This window comes from Merops nubicus, unplaced genomic scaffold (assembly GCF_000691845.1).
Source record: "Merops nubicus isolate BGI_N331 unplaced genomic scaffold, ASM69184v1 scaffold9644, whole genome shotgun sequence".
NCBI classification, from domain to species: domain Eukaryota; kingdom Metazoa; phylum Chordata; class Aves; order Coraciiformes; family Meropidae; genus Merops; species Merops nubicus.
The window spans coordinates 32,355-51,796 of record NW_008604872.1 but is presented as its reverse complement, the minus strand read 5'-3'; the positions used below and the strand labels follow the sequence as shown (position 1 = coordinate 51,796).

General features: G+C 44.3%; 1 protein-coding gene across 1 annotated transcript in view; it reads right to left on the bottom strand.

Annotated features, from left to right (window-relative positions):
* VPS53 (vacuolar protein sorting 53 homolog (S. cerevisiae)) overlaps window positions 1-19,442 on the bottom strand; it is a gene marked incomplete at both ends in the record, with an annotated part of 58,919 nt that overhangs the window by 8,887 nt on the left and 30,590 nt on the right. Inside the window, 6 exons of the mRNA XM_008939158.1 lie at window positions 224-372; window positions 5,198-5,276; window positions 8,859-8,941; window positions 9,848-9,995; window positions 11,460-11,702; window positions 16,511-16,605. Of these exons, the coding sequence (XP_008937406.1) occupies window positions 224-372; window positions 5,198-5,276; window positions 8,859-8,941; window positions 9,848-9,995; window positions 11,460-11,702; window positions 16,511-16,605 (797 nt within the window). The remainder of the gene's footprint in view (window positions 1-223; window positions 373-5,197; window positions 5,277-8,858; window positions 8,942-9,847; window positions 9,996-11,459; window positions 11,703-16,510; window positions 16,606-19,442) is intronic.

Genomic DNA, 19,442 nt, shown 5'->3' with positions numbered 1-19,442 from the left:
ACTGGGGACAAGAAACTGAAGTATCTTTTAACCTTGCCAGAGGCTGCTGGTGTTTGCTGCCCTACCCCACCTCCCTCTGTGGTCTCTTTGGATGGAGAGGGTCTTCACCCAGACACTAACAGCCACTGATGCTGCATGCTAGAAAGCAAGGAGGTTATCATGTACAGACAGGCTAGTGAGAACCAGAGACCTCAATAAGCTCTGTGCCACGTTGGTGACTTACTTTGCAAATTTTATACAGAACTGAGTGAAGTACTTCCTCGTGGAGGCCAGATTGTCACGGATGATGGGCACGTTCTGTTTAATGTGGAGAATCACTGAGGTGACATAAGGACTCTGGTCACCAACGTGTTCCACGTTCTGCCACTGCATCTGCACAAAGGGGAAAAAACAAGCAAAAAGACTGTTTAATTCATTAAGATTCAAGCAACAGGTGAGGAAAACTGTACAAACTTCCTGCCAAAAGATCTCCAAGGAATCATCAAGAGACTGTCTTTGCAATCTGCCGCCAAGGTCAAGTTCTTTGTCACTATACAGACTGAGCAAACCCTTCCACAAGATACAAAGAAAACCCAGAACAGCCCTTTTTGCACCAGAGCAGAGACTGTGGCTGGTAACCTACACACACAGGGACCACTAGGGCTGAAAAGGCTTTTGGAGCATGCCAGACTGCCTTCATATTTAACAGTTTCCAGTTTTCTGGGATGAAGTGCCCATATAAATCCTGATTACAGGCATTTGAGAAAATATCTGCAAGCTTGCAAAGTCTGGATTCCTGTATGGCAGCCAAGAGTTTAATACTGGTGAGACTGATGACAGATAGATGGAAGAGGTAGAAATAGTCTTAAAGTCCAAAGCACTCTACACCAGTGTAGCTCACACTGAAAACACTTCTGGTGTACAAGGTAGGATGCCAACTTCAGCTCACCCCAAACACACGTAAAAAAAATACAAAACAAGAAGAGTTTCTCAACCTTCTGTTTTGTTTTCATTTACCAGCAGCAGAAATGAAACAGAATAGCCCCTGAGAGCCAGATGTGTGACTGCCTTGACCTTCTCTGAGCCTGACTTGCAGTACACAGGGAGTACACAGTGCAAGTCATGTGAAAAAACAAACCAAGAGGGTAAGGCCTGGCCAAGCCCCTGGGTATAGAGCAATGTCTCACTGAGGGACAGGAGCATCCAGAAAAGCACTCTCAGCTCTGCTACTGTGCAGAGACTACACACTCTGCAACCTGCTCCAAGGAACTGTTTGGAGATGCTGCTCCTCATGCTGGAGATGAAACAGGAGGAAAACAGGAAATCAGGGTAGGAAATGGGGCACAGGAGGAAGATGAGCTTTTGCTTTTGAAGGAGTGTTTGTCCTCAAACCTTGTTTTCTCCAGTTTTGGATTTTTACATCTGAATTTTTTTTTATTCCTGGTTTTAATTTAATTATGGCTACTTTTTCACTGCAACCCAGCTGATTCAATTCATCCAAACATGCAGCCTAAGTGACTTAATGGGCAAGAGAAACCAAATTCTTTGCAAAAACAGAGTGCCTGACATGTTCTACCAAAGCTGTCTTTCTTTAAACCAAACAAAACCCCGACCTGCTCATGTCACACCACCTGGATGGGTAGAAGGGACCTTTCCCTCATCACCTGCTCTACAGGTTTTCATTCTGTCCTACTTTCATTTGGAGGACTGCTTAAGAGACAAGTGCTTTTCTAGTCTTCATGGAACCTGTCCCATCTGAAGAACAATACTTTGTGCCTGTCTCCTTGATGGATTCTCACGTTCCCAGCACTGGCCCTTCTTGAGAGACAGCAATCCTCAACCAACAGACCATCCCCATACAGTGGGAACAGCCAGAAAATAGGAAGGGACTGCTGAGTTGAATTATTACAACAACAATAAGACAGTAGCTCTTTCATTTTGTTGGTCTTCATTCCAAAAGCAATACTTTACAACCAAACCTTTAAAGCATGAACAGTAAAAATAGCCCTTTGTGTGTGGGTGGGTGTGTTTCACCCGAAAAAAAAATCCCAGTAGCTGCAGTGAAAGACATAGTGCACATACTGAAAAGTCATCAAAAGAAATATGAGCCCGACTCTTCTGGTAAAGCTTTGTTCCTGTCATTTTAAAGTTATTCTTCTTTTTCCCTCGTCCTGTGTTTTTCTTGGGATATCCACATAGTTCACATACACAAGGAGCCCAAAGCCCAGGAGCAGCGAGGCCTCGCGCTCGCCGGCCAAAGGGAGGAGCCCCACACATGGGGTGTCCTGGGAGCAGCCCACAGGCACCTGCACCCCTCAAAGACAAGGGGTGACACGGCCACTGGCAAGGGCCACTGGGTTGGAAGAGCTGGTGCTACCTTCAGAGCTGGGTTTCACAACAAAACCCACAGGAGTGTCAAGAGTTTAGGGTGCTTTCTTAAAGAGAGAAACCCTGGGCAAGACTGGGTGGTTTGGCACATAACAAGAGCTGCACTTCTGGCCATTGTGGGGTTCACAAGTGCTCCTGGGTCTGCCTGGCTGTGGGTCCCCATGCCCCCACATCTCCCTGTCTCCCCAGAGAGCTGGGGTGGCAGGGCCAACCCAGGAACCCCCAGGTTCCTCCATGTCCAGCACTGACATGGGTCTCTAGCAGAAGGGGTTGCTTTGTGATTTAATGGAGGAGGAATCAAGTCCCCAAGATTTCTCCATGCTCAGCAGCATCCCACTGCCACCTTATTGTTACAGGCCCCAGCCTGGGCACAGGAAGCATCTGGTAACCTCTGGGCCAGCACCTTCTCCCCTGACCTTGTGTTGCTCATGGAGGAAGAGGTGGGATGGAGAGGAAGGCCTGTGGGCACTGCAGGCAGCACATACTGCTGCCTTTGACAGAGTTTTGGGTTGTACTTTTGCATGCTCTACCTTGCTTCAGGGCTGAAACGTGCCCCTGCTGACTTTTAATTAGCAGCTGCCAGCTCCACTGCTCTGCTCTTGGGGTTTTCCTTGTATGTATTGGACAGACTATTAAAGCTCCATGGTTAAGCACTTGCTGTTGTCCACTCAGTGGTAAGGGAGTAGGAAATTGCAGCTGTGCCAAAAGGTTTTAGCAAAATATAAAAAACCAGCAAGCTATTGACGTGAGTCACTAAAATGTCCCCAGCCTCACTTACAAGCATGGTTTTACATATAAATCAATGCTTAATTCAGCAAGTAAATCAAACCTTATCCAGAGCAATCCATAAATTTAATTGGGGCACAGACAGCCCATACAAATTAGCAGTTCCCTCAACAATTATGAAAAAAAAGGACACCAGGCCATTTAAGCACCCACTACAGATCAGTACAACATGTTCACAGGACTTTGTTACCCAGAGTATGACAATAGGGGTTTATGGCAAATTCCTCTCCCTCTTCCCAGCTCCCCATCCTACAGCTGTGTTTAATCCTTCTATTGTGAAGTTTGAGTAAAGATGATCACCTACAAATTTTGTAATATGGGGTCTTCTTGTCATTTACCATTTCTTCCAGAACACACAAGGTGAAGGAAATTGAGCATCATTCCCAGTTGAAAGTAATATCCATGATACTAATTTCTGTGTTAGATCTCTCAGAGTGGTCAACAGCCAAAATGGATTTAGAGGTTTAAGTATTTCTTAATTTACCTCTATAGTTACTGAACATTTTTGGGAAAAGAAAAAAAAAAAGCCAGACTCCAACAAAGGGCTGGGAAGGTTGAATCTTGAGGGATGCCAGAGTGAAGTAAATGAAAAGAAACTAAACAAAGGAAAAGCCCTAATGGATTAGGGGCCTTGAGACAGACATGCCTTCCCAGTAAAGGAAAATTGGAAGGGAACAGGCACACAGTCTTTCCTCCTTGAATAAAGACTGAAATTTTACATGTCCAAACACTAACTCTGCATTTAAATAATTACATGCATTTCTTATTCAACCATCAGAGTAATAACCCAGCCCTGAAGGGAAGGGAGGAGGAGGATAAAGGGAAAAAAACCTCATGCACCAAACCCAGGTCTAGTAAAAATCACATAAACACGACTCTGTCTGATGCAAATAGTGGAATGTATGCACAAGTGACAAGTATTTATTTAGCTAATTTCATAACACTTAACTTGTTTATATATCGTCAGTCCCATCACATGTGCTGCATTTTACCAGTGTTCCAAAGACAAAAATAAATGGCCTATCAGCTGCTGCTTCCTCAAGGTTGTAGTTTACTTGGGTATAAACAGTCAGAGCTAAGTGATTCAGATACTACTATGCCATGTAAGCTCAAGAGATCTGAGGAACTGGCATGGCACACACGTAACACCTGAAGCACCAAGCCCTTCCTCATGGTGTTATTTTACTGGGAAAAAAAAAAATAAGCCTCTTTTTCATTTGAAACATGTACAAGCTCTATTACCAGCTGCATTCCACTTCAGATATTAGCTGGGGGTGGCAGGGGTAGTTACAGCTGGAATACATCATAAAGCAGAAAGCTATTAAAATTCATGGCAGCGAGACATTGTGTTGATCCTACAAAAATGGAGCTCTATGTTTAATATTTCTAATTAAAAAAATAGTCCAATCCACTTTTGTTGTCTTCACCTCTGTCTAAAGCAGTCTGGGTTTTCACAATACTTTGGCAAGAAAACCCAGCTCTGCATTTCAAACGTATAAAAGCCAGCAGTGTAACTGCAACAAAATCCTTGAGCACTGATCGTATGGGCCTCTCCAGGAACAGCTCCATATGTCCTTGAGAGGATCACAGAAGCAACAGGGCTCCACCTCAGTTCCATGTTACCCTTTGAGTACCTCCATTTAATGGCCACAAACAAGCAGGCTAGTAAAACCCCTTGTCAAAGAACACAAAGAGGATAGCAAACGAGAAGGTGTATTTGAAATTTCATGGTAACAAAAGTTTTTTCCCCCATTTTAAAGGCTCTCACTGGCATTGGGAGGGGAAAGAGAAAGACTTGGATATTTTACAGAAAGTGTTTTATTACCCCTGTGTTTTAATGTGCTGCAAAAGAATGAAAGCTCTAATCTGAATGATGGGAGTTTCTGAAGGATGTATTTGTAAGAAGCAAAAAGAAATCAATATATGGCTAAGTCTCAAAGCAGAATGAGAAGATAGGTCAATACTGAAATCAAACAGTCAAAGCAAATAAGAATTCCACATGGATCTTAAGGCTACCTCTTCCCAAAACAAATCCATCCCCTACCTTGCTCATAGCAGTTAGGGCAGGGTCACAGGCTGCATCCAGGTCCTGCACTAACAGTTGTATGCTGTTGGAGATCACACTGCAAAAAAAACCACAGTCAAGCATGAGTTTTAGAACACTACTCAGCAACACAGTGCCAGAACTGGAGTATTTGACTGTGAAAGGAGGAAAATCATCTACTAGCTGACAGTAGCATCCTGCTTGAATACATGTGGCCAAAACTTGTACTGAAAAGAAGCTGGGAAGTTCTGCACACTGTTCATTAGGGAGCTACACAATGGGCTCTAGTGTAGAGAGGATGTTTTCACAGTTGACCTTTCCCTGTCTTGACACACAGAAGGGGGTGGAGATTGAATGTGTCAGATGGAGTAACCCCCACCTTCACATCAGGAAGAGGAGAAACCCCTGAGTGCCAAGCCCAGACTGGTATTTGGCTTCAAATTTAATCCCGTCTGCATAAAACTAACATTTTATCATCTCACCACTTATTCACACTCAATATTCTATTACTCACAGAAACTTGCAAAGAGGATTTTTAAAAGTACATCTGTATGAGTTCTGAATGTCTCCCATTTGAGATCAAGGCAGCTGTCTTATTTACACTATGTCTAGGATCCCCGCCATCCATTGTTTGCCTTTCTGAGACATATACCAGACTAAAAGATGCATTAGTCAAACATTTCCCTCCCTCCATGGCTTTTTTTAAACAGCATGATATTGCTTAGAGACATATTCGATGCCACCATATTACAATGTGCATAAAGGTGCAACTGATCCTAAAACAACAGCCAAGAAACACTGTCTGCAGCAACTCAGACCACCCTCGAGGGCATGTAACCCAGTACTTGCACTACAGACAACTTCTAGAAGTAATAAGTGACTGTGTTTCACTAAGCAACTACAGTTTTTAAAAACAGTGTGAACTTTCAATCTGCCATCGATGCCTGTTTACAATTTTGGGATTATAGATGTAAGAACTGGATTTTACTTTTGCTCTCTCGTGATGGTAGCATGGATGGGAATGGCAGATCTGTGAGAAATCTGACCAGTGCTTCCTCAAATCACCTTCCCTCCCCCTTGTCCTCTTTGTGAAGTTCTGGTGTTCACTGTTCAAAATATCTTGAAGTGTCCAGCTCCTCATGGAGATGCAGTATCACCCACTCTTACTTAATTCTGCTGCTTACATCTGGGTGTTTTTCTTTACCAGAACCCACAGAAGTTGTCTATTCCCTTTCCTACAGCTCTAGCAGATAAAGACTGGAACAGGATGCCAAGTAAAGACTGTTCCTTCAGAGCAATTAATTTGTTTGTAAAGGCAAACTCCTCCAAAATTAGTTGGAAAAATTAGTATGGGAGATGAAGTGATTACCAGCTTCAAGTTACACAATCTGAAACTTGCATTGGGATAAAAAAAGCCTGTGACCATTTCTGCTGGTGCCACTGCTTCTGCTGGGCACTAGAGGACTTACTCCCTTGGGGGATTCCACCAGCTCAAGCCATGCCAAGGGAGCCAGACTGAAATAACTGTCTCTTGGGCACAGCTGACTCCTGCAGGGCACCTGCTGTCAGTGACTTGTAGGAAAGAGTTGTGGTTCACCACCAAAAAGAAGCACAACCCTCAGCAGCTTGATCACTAGTCTCTGCATCTCAGGAGTCTGCCCAAAGCTGAGTCACCAAATGCAGGCTCTCACCTAAAAACTTCCAAATTGCAAACAAGGAAGGGAAATGTTTGTGTGCACTGCAGAATAAAAACCTGCTGGGGAGGGGTAACGGTGCAGCAAGAAGCGTGTCAGAACACAAAGCACCATGACATGCCAAGAGGACTTGGATTGTGGTTCTGCCAAAAGTCACTTCAAATCTTTGCCCCAGGCAGCACATAATACTTCAGCAGCAGTTAATGAATCCTCGTGCAGTCCCTGACAGATGCACAGAAGCTGAGAGATCAGGAAGCCGAGGCCATAAAGGAGCAGTGTAGGAAGGTCTCACTATGGGGAGCTCAATGCTTCAGGCCTTTGAGGGGTCTTCTGAACACAGCCATAATCTCACAACAGATCAACAGGGCACAGGAATCATGGATTTCTGCACTTCAACTACAGTAGTTTTCCTTCTCTTGAGCTCCAAGAACAGCTCATCATTTTTGCCACATTTCCTAAAGAAGATGCTCAGCCCCTGCAGGAGTAAAACCCATCCCCACCCCGAGCTGATCATTCCAGACACACTTGGGGTGGCTCTGCACTCTCTGTGAAGGAAGAAACACTTCTGTGTAAACAGCAACACTTTATCACCTTTATGACTCTGCCTAACAAGACATCAAATCCCAGAAGAAACAACTTGTTTGACATTGAGTGAGTAAAAGCCAGAGAGGTTTAGAGCTCCGACTTACACTGACAGAAGACTGGACAAAGTGCTATACTGGAACAGACTGAAAGGCAATTAAAAAGCCTTTGTTAAAAGATACATCAGGCCTGTCAGATTAACTTTAAGGCTGTCCAAAACAGCGAATGTGAACTGTACATTTAAATCATTTCCAAAACATGTCATGTTGGCTGCCTACACCCAACCACCTCGTGAGGCAGCCACTGTGGAAGCTGAGCAGGGCCTCAAGGTAGCTGGCTCCTGCTGGATGGGTCATGAGAAAACACAAAACTCACCCTTGACATGCCCCTGCTAAGAAAATCCCATCATATGGCAGATTTTATTTCTACTCCCCAGCTCCCTTGCTTGCTTTGGCTTAGTGGACACAGCAACCTGAGCTTTTGGTCAGGGATTCACTCTCAAAAAGGTCTGAGAAATATCTCCAGGGAAGGGAGTCTCTGTAGCCTGGAATGGAGCCCGAGACCATGTGAAAAATCTGGATGGAGATTCAGTGGGATCCTGCCCACTGGAGCAAGAGAGCAGGAACCAGAGGAAGGAAGTCTTCTGAAAAAAAAATCTTCTGCTATCTGGGCTGAATCTTAGTTTTAGGGAGAAGGAGAGCTGGTGATAGTGATTAATTTCCCAGTTTTGCCAAAGTTTTATTTTGTCTGCTGTGAGGCAAAACAATCTTTTCTTTGCCTCGATTTCCTTCTCTCAAAAAATATTCAATCTGTTTGTCAGCAGTGGAGAGGAGAGGATGTTAGAGGGGAATATTTTTAGCATCATTATGTGAAAAGTTATTTTCATGAATGATAATCTTCTCTCAATTATAATCCCCAAATATAAGATGGGATCAGTCCTATAAAAGATGTAAGTCATCTGAAATGGGGTTTGATCATACTGACAAGGCTGCTGATTACCAGTGGGAAGTTAAAGCAGGAAGGAATGTACTGAAATAGCTTCCTTTTTTGAAATCTAACAGCCACCTCACAGAGCTGCCAAGATGCAACTGTTTCAAATGGAAACTCACTATTTCCCTTCCCCTTTCCAGTGCTCTCGTTCCTCTGGCTAGGATGATGGGGAACAGCTACATCCAAAGCCTGGACTACTGTGCTCTTGGACTGGCCACAGGATGACCATTTCTTCACCAGGGAAATGCCTGTGCCTAGGCTCAGTCTCTGGGTGGGTCCTGCTGCTGGCTGGGTTCTATAACACTGGGATCTTGGGCTCGTATTACTCCAGCACCATCTGGCTGACAAACTAGGATGTTTGATATATTCTGGGAGGATGCATCTGCTGAACATACATGCTGAAAGTATCCATCTCTCCTGTCAGGTTGATTCTCTCCACTAGACTTGCATCGACTTTTTCTTTGAGTTTCTCTTCCAGCTGTTAGGAAACAAAACAAGCAACAGAAAGGTCACTTTTATTACTTGAAACGACCACTCCTGAAAAAGGAGTCCTGGAAAAGTCAGCTTTTTAAAGCTGAATCTGTGCCTGTATCTAAAACTCAGCCAGTGAACACTGGAAATCTCTCCTTGTTGGACACCCTGGATGTGTTGATCTGCCAGGATGGCCTGTGGTGGCACTGTGTCCTCAAAGAGGGAAACCTCCAAGGTCATCTCTGTAACTCTAGTATGACATGCTAACGTACTAGCTTAACACTGTGGCACCTGTCCTGCTAATAAAGATGTTTTTCAACGCTCTGTCTGCGCCCAAACTGCAGAGGAGGAGGATTGCCAGTTTGCTGATGGAAAGGCCTTGATACAGCCAAACATCACAGCTCATCTACTAACCTGGGGCATTTTGAAAGCACCTGAACATAACAAGCACCGTGGCTGCAAAGCATATCAGCATAAATACCTCCTCTCTTCACCTCACCCCTATATTTCACGCAGGCATTTCCCCAAACCTATTTTGAATGACTTTTTCTTGTTTTTATATAAAGGAGAGCATGAATCACAAGAAAAGTCTTTTGTAAAAAAAAAAATATTTGGTCTCCATTCTAAGCAAATTACATAACAAGTATAAAAGGACTGGACCCAAAACTGGTGCTGTAAAACAGGATTACAAGCAAATGACTTCTCTCAGGCAGAAATAGCAAAATCAATGCTTTTCTTTCTTTGAGATACAGATTTAATAATGTAGAGCTCAATAACTGACAGGATGCTAGGTGGCACAGACACTACTATGGATATTTTAGTACTTCTGACTCTTCCAGTTTCCACAGCAGCAGCATCTTGACAGGAGAGGGGCTGCTCATGGTCTCACAGGGTGCTGCAGAGCAAAGCTCACCTGCTGGGTGGTCGCCAAGCAGTACTCTGCAGTACTCAGGATGCTGCAGATGAGGCAGAGTTCCTCTAAAGTAAACTTTGCCACTTCAGAGCCTTCCTTTTCCTTCAGCAAACTAGTGATGGTGAGCCCACCGCTGCTGCTGGTTGTCCTGGAGAACAAGAGACAAAACCTGTGAGGTTTCCAAGTGTACAGACACACACTGCAAATTACCACTAGACTTCTACATATTACTTACACACTTAATACATAAAAAGCCCTTATGACCACAAAATCCAATGCCCTTTACAACACAGGTCAGTGTCATTCTACATCAACTGCTATTTTGGTTAGGGAAAACCTTTTAAAAAGACAAGCAGAACTTTGTATCAGGTCTTCAGGCAAAGGACAACTCATTCACAACATGGTAGATTAGAATGCAAGTGGAATACAGCTTTCCCCAGCTAGTTTCACCTCCACTGCCAGTTACTCAAAATCTAATTAAAGATTACAGAAAAATCTCTCTAACTATCAGGCAGCTTGTCATATTTATCTTTTCAGCCCTAAACAGATGTCAACATGCATTTGAAACTTTGCTAACCTGTTTTAAAAACTGATGAGATCAACACAGTAAATTATAGAAGATGCAGCTTCTTTCCACTGTCTTCCAGTGATTAATGGCTGTGTATCAGCAAAGAAAGACTCAGAATAGTTTAAAGTCAGGAAATTCCCTACCTCTCAACTCTTTATAATCCAAATCCATTAAAAAAAATAGGACAGTGATATTTATCTTGGACAGCCAAAATGGAGCACACAAAAAAATGTGTATAAAGAATGCAACTGAGGTCTGATGGAGAATGCACATTAAATTTATCTTTCCACTTGTCTGGATGTAACCCTCTCCCCTTCCATCTGTAAAAGATTTTACTGGTTTCAGAAATTCATTCTGCTGCTCCCAGGTTTACAAGGGAAACAAAGTGAAGATGGTAAACAGCACACAACATGATCTGTAAGTTGGTAATATCTCAAGGAGCTCCTTCAGCCTGTACATTTATCCATATTTTTGTCAACTCATAACGACTTATTTTCACTGCTTTTACATCTACACATTTTATTTATGAATATATAAAATGTTACAGAGCAGAGGAAGTTACAGGTAAGCACTTTACTATCACACAGATAAAATCACCTCCTTTATAAATTATTATATGTCTAATGTTGAGCTCAGGCAGCTAAGAATCACAGTATGAACTGGTTACCCAAGCAGCAGGGTAAATGCAATTCCAAAAGCCAGACCTCTCTGAAAAGACTTGAGCTGGCATTTTAACAGGAACTTCAAGAAACTGTAAATCTGACTGTTAATCAAAGCCAAATATGAAGCTATCCTCCAGGGCCCCTTAAAAGAAAAACAATACTGTGACTGTCCATTCAGTCTCTTGCTGTTTCTCAGTGCAACAAACTGAACTTTTGAGAACATTGTGAAGTAAAGGTAGCCACATGGCTGCTACGTGGTTTCTTTGACAGCAAAACAGAAGTATTCACAAGAATGTATTTCTTAATTAACTTTACAAAGCATCTGCTCCTCACTGGAATGTCTCACCAGACGGTGCTGCAGCCTTTGGGAAGCAAAACTCACTTGGGCAGGTTTCCAGACAGAATTTTCCAGGCGTATTCCCGAAGGTACTTCTGGAATATGGTGGTGAGGGCGATCATGGGCTCGCCTGTGCTGAGCTGGGAGCACTGCACCATGCACTTCTTGTAGTACACAAAGAGGTCTGCACAGCTGGGCAGGACAGCTCCTCCTTCATCCACGTTGGGCTTGGGGGGACCTTGAGCCTTGAAGTCAGCCACAAACCTGTCAATCAGCTCGCTGAGATTTCTGAGGCGGGGGAACGAGAGAAAGATATTTTAATATGTTGGGGGAGGAAATGGAGGGAAGAGAGAGAATAATGCCTAAAACCAGATGCCCCGTCTTGTGACACCAGCAAACACGTGAAGATTTCAGCAGTTCAGCTTTCCAGCTCTTCCTTATCTCCACCCTCTCAACACAAAGCTCATACAATCACACGGACTGGACTGATGAGTAACGACCTTTTGTACTCAAGCATTTTAGTGGCAGCCTCAATCTGTTCTCCAGTCACATATAAAAGCTCACGAGTCTGCCAGGACTGGGTTCAGCACACTTGATGCAAGTGCATAAAGCTTATGCTCAAGTTTCATTCCTGGCACCAGCAGAAGTTGCAGTCGGGCTGCTCGTATCAGCAGCCTGGGAGCAGACCTCGGGGAGCAGGGATTTTAAAGGGATGTGCTCAGAATGGTGTGCCATCTGCATCTCTTGGTCCCATTTGGATACCACCTGGTTTTGCACAACTTCACACATCCTTTAAAGAAGTTTCATTTAGCACGAGCACAAAGTGCACTTCCTACTTAAACTCTTTTTAAAAGCACAGAAAGCCCTCCTGTTGTCTCCAGCGATTCATCATAACCTGGTCTTCACTCAAATATTTTGGTCTTTAGGCAACAATAAACTTCACTCCACTGTTTCATCATGACAAAAAGGCTTTTTAGCATGGCAGAGGGCCAGAACCATCAATACAGGACCAAAAAAGTCTTCTGATCTGGGGAAGTCTGTCTGGTCCTACTCCTCCAGAGACAGCACACCCGTGTCAGGAACCAGGACCAGCTTTCCTGACACAGGAGCTCAGCTAAGTGGAGTAACCTTTGCCAGATGAACTAAATTACAGCAATAAACCTCCTCCTCCCCCAGACACACAAATACAGCACAACCTTCCACAAGGAAGTTTGGCTTTTGAGGAATGTAGAGACATTTCAAATGACAGATTAGCACTCCGCTGACCGAAAGGAATTGTGAAGTTCCTATATTTTATATTCCTGTTTCCACTATGGTCTTGGCTCCACTTCCTCCAGCTCCCCCCTTCCCACAGCACAACCTTCACCCCTCTCACTGTTGAGGGTGTTACAGCTGGGCTGTGCCACAACCTTGGGCACAAGTAGAAACCCAAATCCTTAGATGGAGAAAGGGAGAAGAATGAACCTGAATGGCAACTTCCACAGCAAACTGAACTGTCACTTTGAAAAAAAAAACAGAATAACAAAGCAACCTGAAATGTGCTCCTCATCTTAGGAGAGCTCACAGGGCATGTAGCACTACATGAGTTGATGCAAGGAGACTGCACTGTTGTCTCCTGGGACAGGTACAGTGTTAACCACAGCACCATGCTGAGCCTCCTCAGCACAGCCCCACTTACCTCTGCTAATGATAGGGGAAAGAAACCACCAACGATGGAAACTTTCCCCCAGCTTCTACCCTTTCTTTTTGTCTTGTGAAAGAGAAGACCCACAACACTACACAGGCAGAAAAGGTGACCTGCCTGTTCCCTGATAAACTCAGATTGTCACCCCAGAATGGATGAGCTCCTCTCGTGGATGATCCACCACACCAAACTTATCTACAGAAATGTGCTTGCAAAATGAGGGTTTAAATCCTGCAGCAAGGCTCCCTGGCTTCAGCTAGGCTCAGAGGTTATTGCAAAGACAAGTAGCCTCTTTTTTCAAGCTTATTGCTTTGCTGCTTGGAGTACTTCACATAGCTCTGATTCCACAGCTCCACAGAGTTCCTCGGCTCTCTTACAAGAGCTGTAAAGACCTCAGGCCGCTCGACTGCTGTGATAAATCTCCACCCTGGCCCGAGCAATTGAACACTGAACTGAAGCATCGATTGTGCTGAGCACAGGGAAGCAGCACACGCCTGCCCCCGGGGCTGCGGGGAGCCAAACAGATGGCTGCAGAGCTGGGCTCACCCGGCTGCAGGCTGCAGCATTCCTTCAGCCTCTGAGTGCAGGAGACGTGGCTTCCTCCCTGTCAAAGTCCCACCAAACAGCTGCATTTCCACCTCTGCATCTGGCCAACAAAGTGGAGCTTTCTTAGCACTCACCAGCCACTTTTTGTTTTGTTTCCCTTCTCGGTCTCAAGGCACAGTGAGGAATGTCAATGGGTTTTGTTCCTTCATGCCTAACTCCACATTTCTCCTCTTCTCCAAGGCACAGTGAAATGCATCTACATTTTCCCAGTCCCCTGAGGTCTTGTCAACTGGGATGCACGAGCAAATGCAGCTGTCCAGAAGAGCTGGGAGAGCTTCATGCTTGTTCTGATCCTAACCCAGGCCAACAAAGGCTGAGGACTTTGACAAACAGCAAGGACTGTTCTTATTTAGAGTATAGGTTTGAAACAAGCAGAACATCAGGGCATTGTGCACTAAGGAGCTAATATGTTACATTAATACTGCACACCTCAGTTGATGTCAATCCAACTTCCCCATGAGTTTCAGCAGGCCCAAACACATATGATGGGTAACAACCTTGGTGTGGTACAACGGGTGCACAAAGAATTTGGCAGAAAAAGCTACTGGGAAATGAAACATGAAGGCAGGAGAGCTGCAGAAAATAAACATTTTTCTCTATAGACTCTGCAAAAAAGCCCCAAGAAAACTCCCTGGTAGCACAGATGTGATATTTCCTAACAGTAATGTATTTATTGGGAGCAAGAACTCTCCAAATCTAACCAAGAGAAAATAAAAAATGAAATCATATAAAGAGAATTTTATTCTAGTTCTTAAAACTTTTCATTCCTATATTCCTCTTTTCTCTTGCACTTAACCTATTCAGTGTTTTTTTCTGCATCTGGCAATGATGAGGGGAACTAGGCAACTCCTCAGCAGTGTGAGAGAAGAACATGTTGCTCAGTCTGCTCAGTGATGGGGACAGTTGGTGCCTGTTGGGCACTGGGGAAGGGCAATGGCATTGAGACATCTGCCCCACTTTTGGGGCAGTTTCCATGGACTGGGTGTTTTGGAAGCCCCTCTGCTCACAAGGCTGCAAAACCACAGCACAAAGGGCCAGTTTTCTGAACACTCTGAAGGCACACACACATTTCAGCACACTTAGCCACAGCTCTGCATGTTCTCCATGCTGCAGACCTGACAGAGCTCTTCCCTCACTCCAGCTCACACTCAGTGTAGCTCACACGTGTGCTCCCATTCCACCAACAGACCACATAGGAGAGCTAAAGACACATATCCCAGTGGGGCAGCAGTGAAACCTGCTTCCCTGTTAAGAAATTTGGTATTTATACTGCAGCTAAGGGTGGAGAGCAGCATCTTTAAAGTCTTTCTTTCAGGTGTCTCCTCTCAAATTGCTATAGATTTTGGCAGTTTCTTTAAAGGGGTATGGAAACAATTTTTCAGCAGAAAGGGTCCAGGCTGCTTTCTGCCACAGACTTAATGCAATGATGAACAAAACTGTCACACTACTCTGACTATTCAGAGCCCAAATATACAATTAATTATCTCAGCAACTCCTCATTTTCAGACATCAGCAACAAATTCCTTAAAAGTTCAGTCCAAGGGAGAAGAGAGAAAATCATAAAGGGAAGCCATTTCTGGCAGACAGGGGCATGTGGGGAATGCTGTGGCAGTTTTTCTTTGAACTCCCTGCAGCCTGTGGCTATAAAGCTAATATAAAACATGTCAGGATTGTAAAGGAAAAGGGGAAAAAAAAAAAAAAAGCAACTGAAAGGGCTAGGAGCACAGTGGGGTAGAATTACCAAAACAGGGATTAAAATGGCCCCCAGTGAGAAGGGAAGAAATATTCAAACAAGTTAGTGCTCAGTTGGCTGAGGGCAGGGGGTGGAATCTGTTTCCCTTTGTTATACAGCAGAGCAGAACCAAAACCCAGCATGACAGACCATTGTGCAAGGTTTTATTTTTTTTAGGCATAAAAGGTTGATGGGACATGAGAAAGCTTTTTCAAGATGGCCATCTGAGAGTTTGGTCAAAACCAGTATGCCAGGAGCCTCGAGTTAAGCACTCTCTCATGTCTAAGTCCTTGGAAGACAGAGGCCACAGATAGATGAGTTCTGTGAAGCAAGCATCTCTTTCTGCTTTCCAGCCACTAATCTGAAGTAAAAGACTGTATCAAACCTTTTCCAACTCCTTCCTCTCCTACTTGGCACTGCAGTTGTTACAGAGATGTTAATTTAAACCCTGGTGTGGATCAAGGTGCACAAGAATTGTGGTGAGAGCTCTACAAATTTCTCAGAGCTCTAAGCTGAAAGCTCCTTTCATTCGAGTTACATTCATTTCATACAAGTTCCATTCAAGGGTTCCAGGGATTAAAGCCCTTGACAAAGTCCCAATCTGGGAGGGATGATAGTGTTATCTTACAGCCAGCTCATCTACAGCAGCTTTCATCTACGGATCTCAAATAACTTATTTCTATAAAGCAATTCTTGACACTCCTCTGCCACGAAGCCACATGTGTATTTTACAGAAAAAGCCAACCTACTGTTTGGGGAAGACGTGAGATGAAAGGCAGGCACACGTCTGCAGTGGGAATTGCAGAGGCAACAGAAGCAATTTCAGAAAACTCTAAGCCTCTTCCCCAGCAAGGCAGCGGGCACCGCTCCTCCAGGCCTTGGCAAGCACAGACATCCACAGCCCTCTCCATGCCCAGTTTTGCCCAAGTAAAAGTCCCACTCATTCTAACTTCCTTGAACCACAAATAAGGCTCCTGATGAAATTAGAAAGCAGACTTTCAAGTAATTAATTTTCTCCAGCTTGAGTACAGAACCCAGTGCAAACAAACCCCAAAAAGCAAGCTGGTTACTCACTTGTCCTGGGACTCGATGTACACATAAAGGTGAGGCTCAAAGCACTTGGAAACAATGCCATGAAAAGGGTTGTCAGGGACCTTTGGCTTCTTTGGCTGTAAGAAAACATTTAGAGTCTTGGTTTCAAACTTGCCCCATAAGACTTAGAAGAAATAGGAATGCAACAGTACAGAAGAATCTAAGTCTTTAGAAATACTACAACACAGAAATTTGCTGTCAACTAATCAAAGGCATATAATTGACAGTATATACAGGATCAGTATGTCCAAATCTTCCCTTCCTCTCACAGAGCTGTTCGTATTCCAAGGAATTATCCTTTCACTTGTAAAATATTCTTATCCTTAAAGGGAAGGCTGCTCCAGGCTAACAGATTTCCATAGAAGAATCTTAATGTAGTTTGTAAATAAAACCTCACTGAACCCTTCTAACAGTAACAAGACTCCACTAGTCACCTCTGAAATTAAATACAGCAGTTATTTGGAAGCAACATTGAAAAATCCCTCCATTTTAGAACATTAAAGATAATAACTCAAAGTTACAGGCTTCATCTGGATGAATTTTATTGAGATAAACAGCACGCAATTACTGGAGGAGCTGGAATTATACAGGCAACATTACAGGACTGCTTTCACTGTGAAACATGTTGCTGGGGGTGCAAAGACTTCTATTTTAAAATCACATTTAGTGCATTAAGCACATATGCCATTTGGGAGCCATCCAGTTGACTCTCATTTTAGTTCCGCACCGCACTCCGCGCAGTGGCCAAGCACCTCTCCCTGAAGCCACTGGGACTACTCCTGTGCTTAAATTTGTGCCTAAGCACTCAGCTGGGCAGGGCCTTTAAGCTCATCTTTGCCCTACAGTTAGATTTTTAATATTTTTTTTACTGATAGACAATATTTCTGGTCGCTTGCCAGCAAGTTGATAATTTTTCACTGCCTGCAAAGAGGGCTGCAGTGACTCTGCAAAGGAATTCTTCCCTCTCTCCACAAAGAGCCAGGATCAGCTCCCAGCCAATGAAGATATGAATTTTTCCAGCTGAAATATTTTTTTTTTAAGCATAAGAAAAGCAAAAGAAGAGAGTCTAAAGGACATACTCTCCTGAATGACAGAGGAGGTGGCACCAAGTCAGCTGCAGAAACAGCAAAGGATGACAAGGGAAGCATTTCTCAGAAATAATTAAGACTCAGAGGCACAACGAATACTAACATATGGCTGCAAACCTAAAGGGAGCAAATGTTTTTTTTTTTATGGAGACCAGACCACCTCTATGAGACTGGCTTCATTAACCTTCTAAAAGTATGACTGGAGAATGTAAGTTTTTACAGCTTTGGGAGAGAGCCACCACCCAGCATTCTCCAGCCCAGCCCTCTGCCAGGGCCTGCCCATTTCTGCCGGATGCTCACACTCAACAGAGCCCAGAGTAACACAATAGGTGGCAATTACAGAAACCTTCCAGTCTGCCAAGTCTCCAGGATGGCAGGGCCAACACAAGGTTGCAGATCCATGGTGTTTACCATTTACCAGACTGGAAAAGCCAACTCTTAATGCAGGACTGGTTTTCTTGTGACTTTGCATCATGCTGCTCCCAGCATGTCTGGTGGGGAGAATACTAAATCTTTTAACAGTAGCAGTGAAGCTGTACTTCTGAGTGTGCAATCCTGTCCAAAAGCTGCAGATGTTTAAGCTATTTCCTCCTTCAGTTTGATGGAAATAATAAAAGGTTACTGTTGTCACAGTAAGGAGGTCTGCAGCTGGCCCAGTTTCCTTTCATTACTATCCAAAGTAAACAGATTAAAAAGAACTGCTAGGATCACTAGAAGAGGTTCTTTTTTAACACTGACTCCTTCCCCCCCAACTCTTGTGCTCCCTTTTACACTCCCAAGTGTCTTGAATTCTCCAGACTAGTGTCTTGGAAGACCTTTACCATTCAAAATTCTTCATCTTCAACCTTTACTGTCCCTTCTAGTCTCCAGCTAACGACAGGAGAATGTGAGACCTCCACCATGAACTCACCAGCACTAACCACTAGATATGGCACTTTGAAATATCTGGGCTTACAGGGCTCCCCTTTGGCAGACAGGCACCTGCAGAGCAAGCTGTCCTTGCAGCAGAGCCCAACACTGCATTGTGAGCATCAGCCCAGAAAGGCTTACAGGGCTCCCCTTTGGCAGACAGGCACCTGCAGAGCAAGCTGTCCTTGCAGCAGAGCCCACACTGCATTGTGAGCATCAGTCCAGAGCATGCCCAGAAAGAGAAGGCAACCTTGCCACAAGCAGCATTCCAGGGCATAGCTCAGTGGATGGCTTCATACCAGCCTCTCCATGTCCAAGGAGCAGCAGTTCCTCTCCCAGAGGCACCTGAACTGTTTCTGGCCAGGGCAGTGCATTCTACTGTTCACTAAAACCAGCCTAAAAACGTTTTGCAACTTATTTCTTCACCTGCCTTCTAGCACTACTGACTTCTCCAAGGATGTCCTCTCAGCCCAGCACTGTACATCAGAGTCAGTCTTCCTCTGGACATTACAGACAATGGAAAGCAAGCTCTTTACAAAAAACACACCACACAGGTGTCTCCCAAAGTTCCCAACCTCTGTCTTCTAGATCACTGATAAAGTCTGGCCAGTACCAACTACCCAAATTGTATTTTAATAGAAAGAGCAAAACTTAATCATTCTACTTCTGCTGTGGGTGGAAGGCAGAGAGCTGCCCTGCTCACACAAACATCTGGAGGGGAAGCAGTGCCCCAAATGTGCTGGTGGAGATCTACCACCTCAGACTCACCAGGGGCATGGAGCTGAGCAGGTCCTTGGGCCATGGTCATCCATCAGGATACCACCTGTAAATGGCCCATTGCCAGGGCTGTGAACTCATGAACAAAGACAGGCTAGTACCTTCCCCAGCAACTCAGAACTGAACACTGAGAAAACACC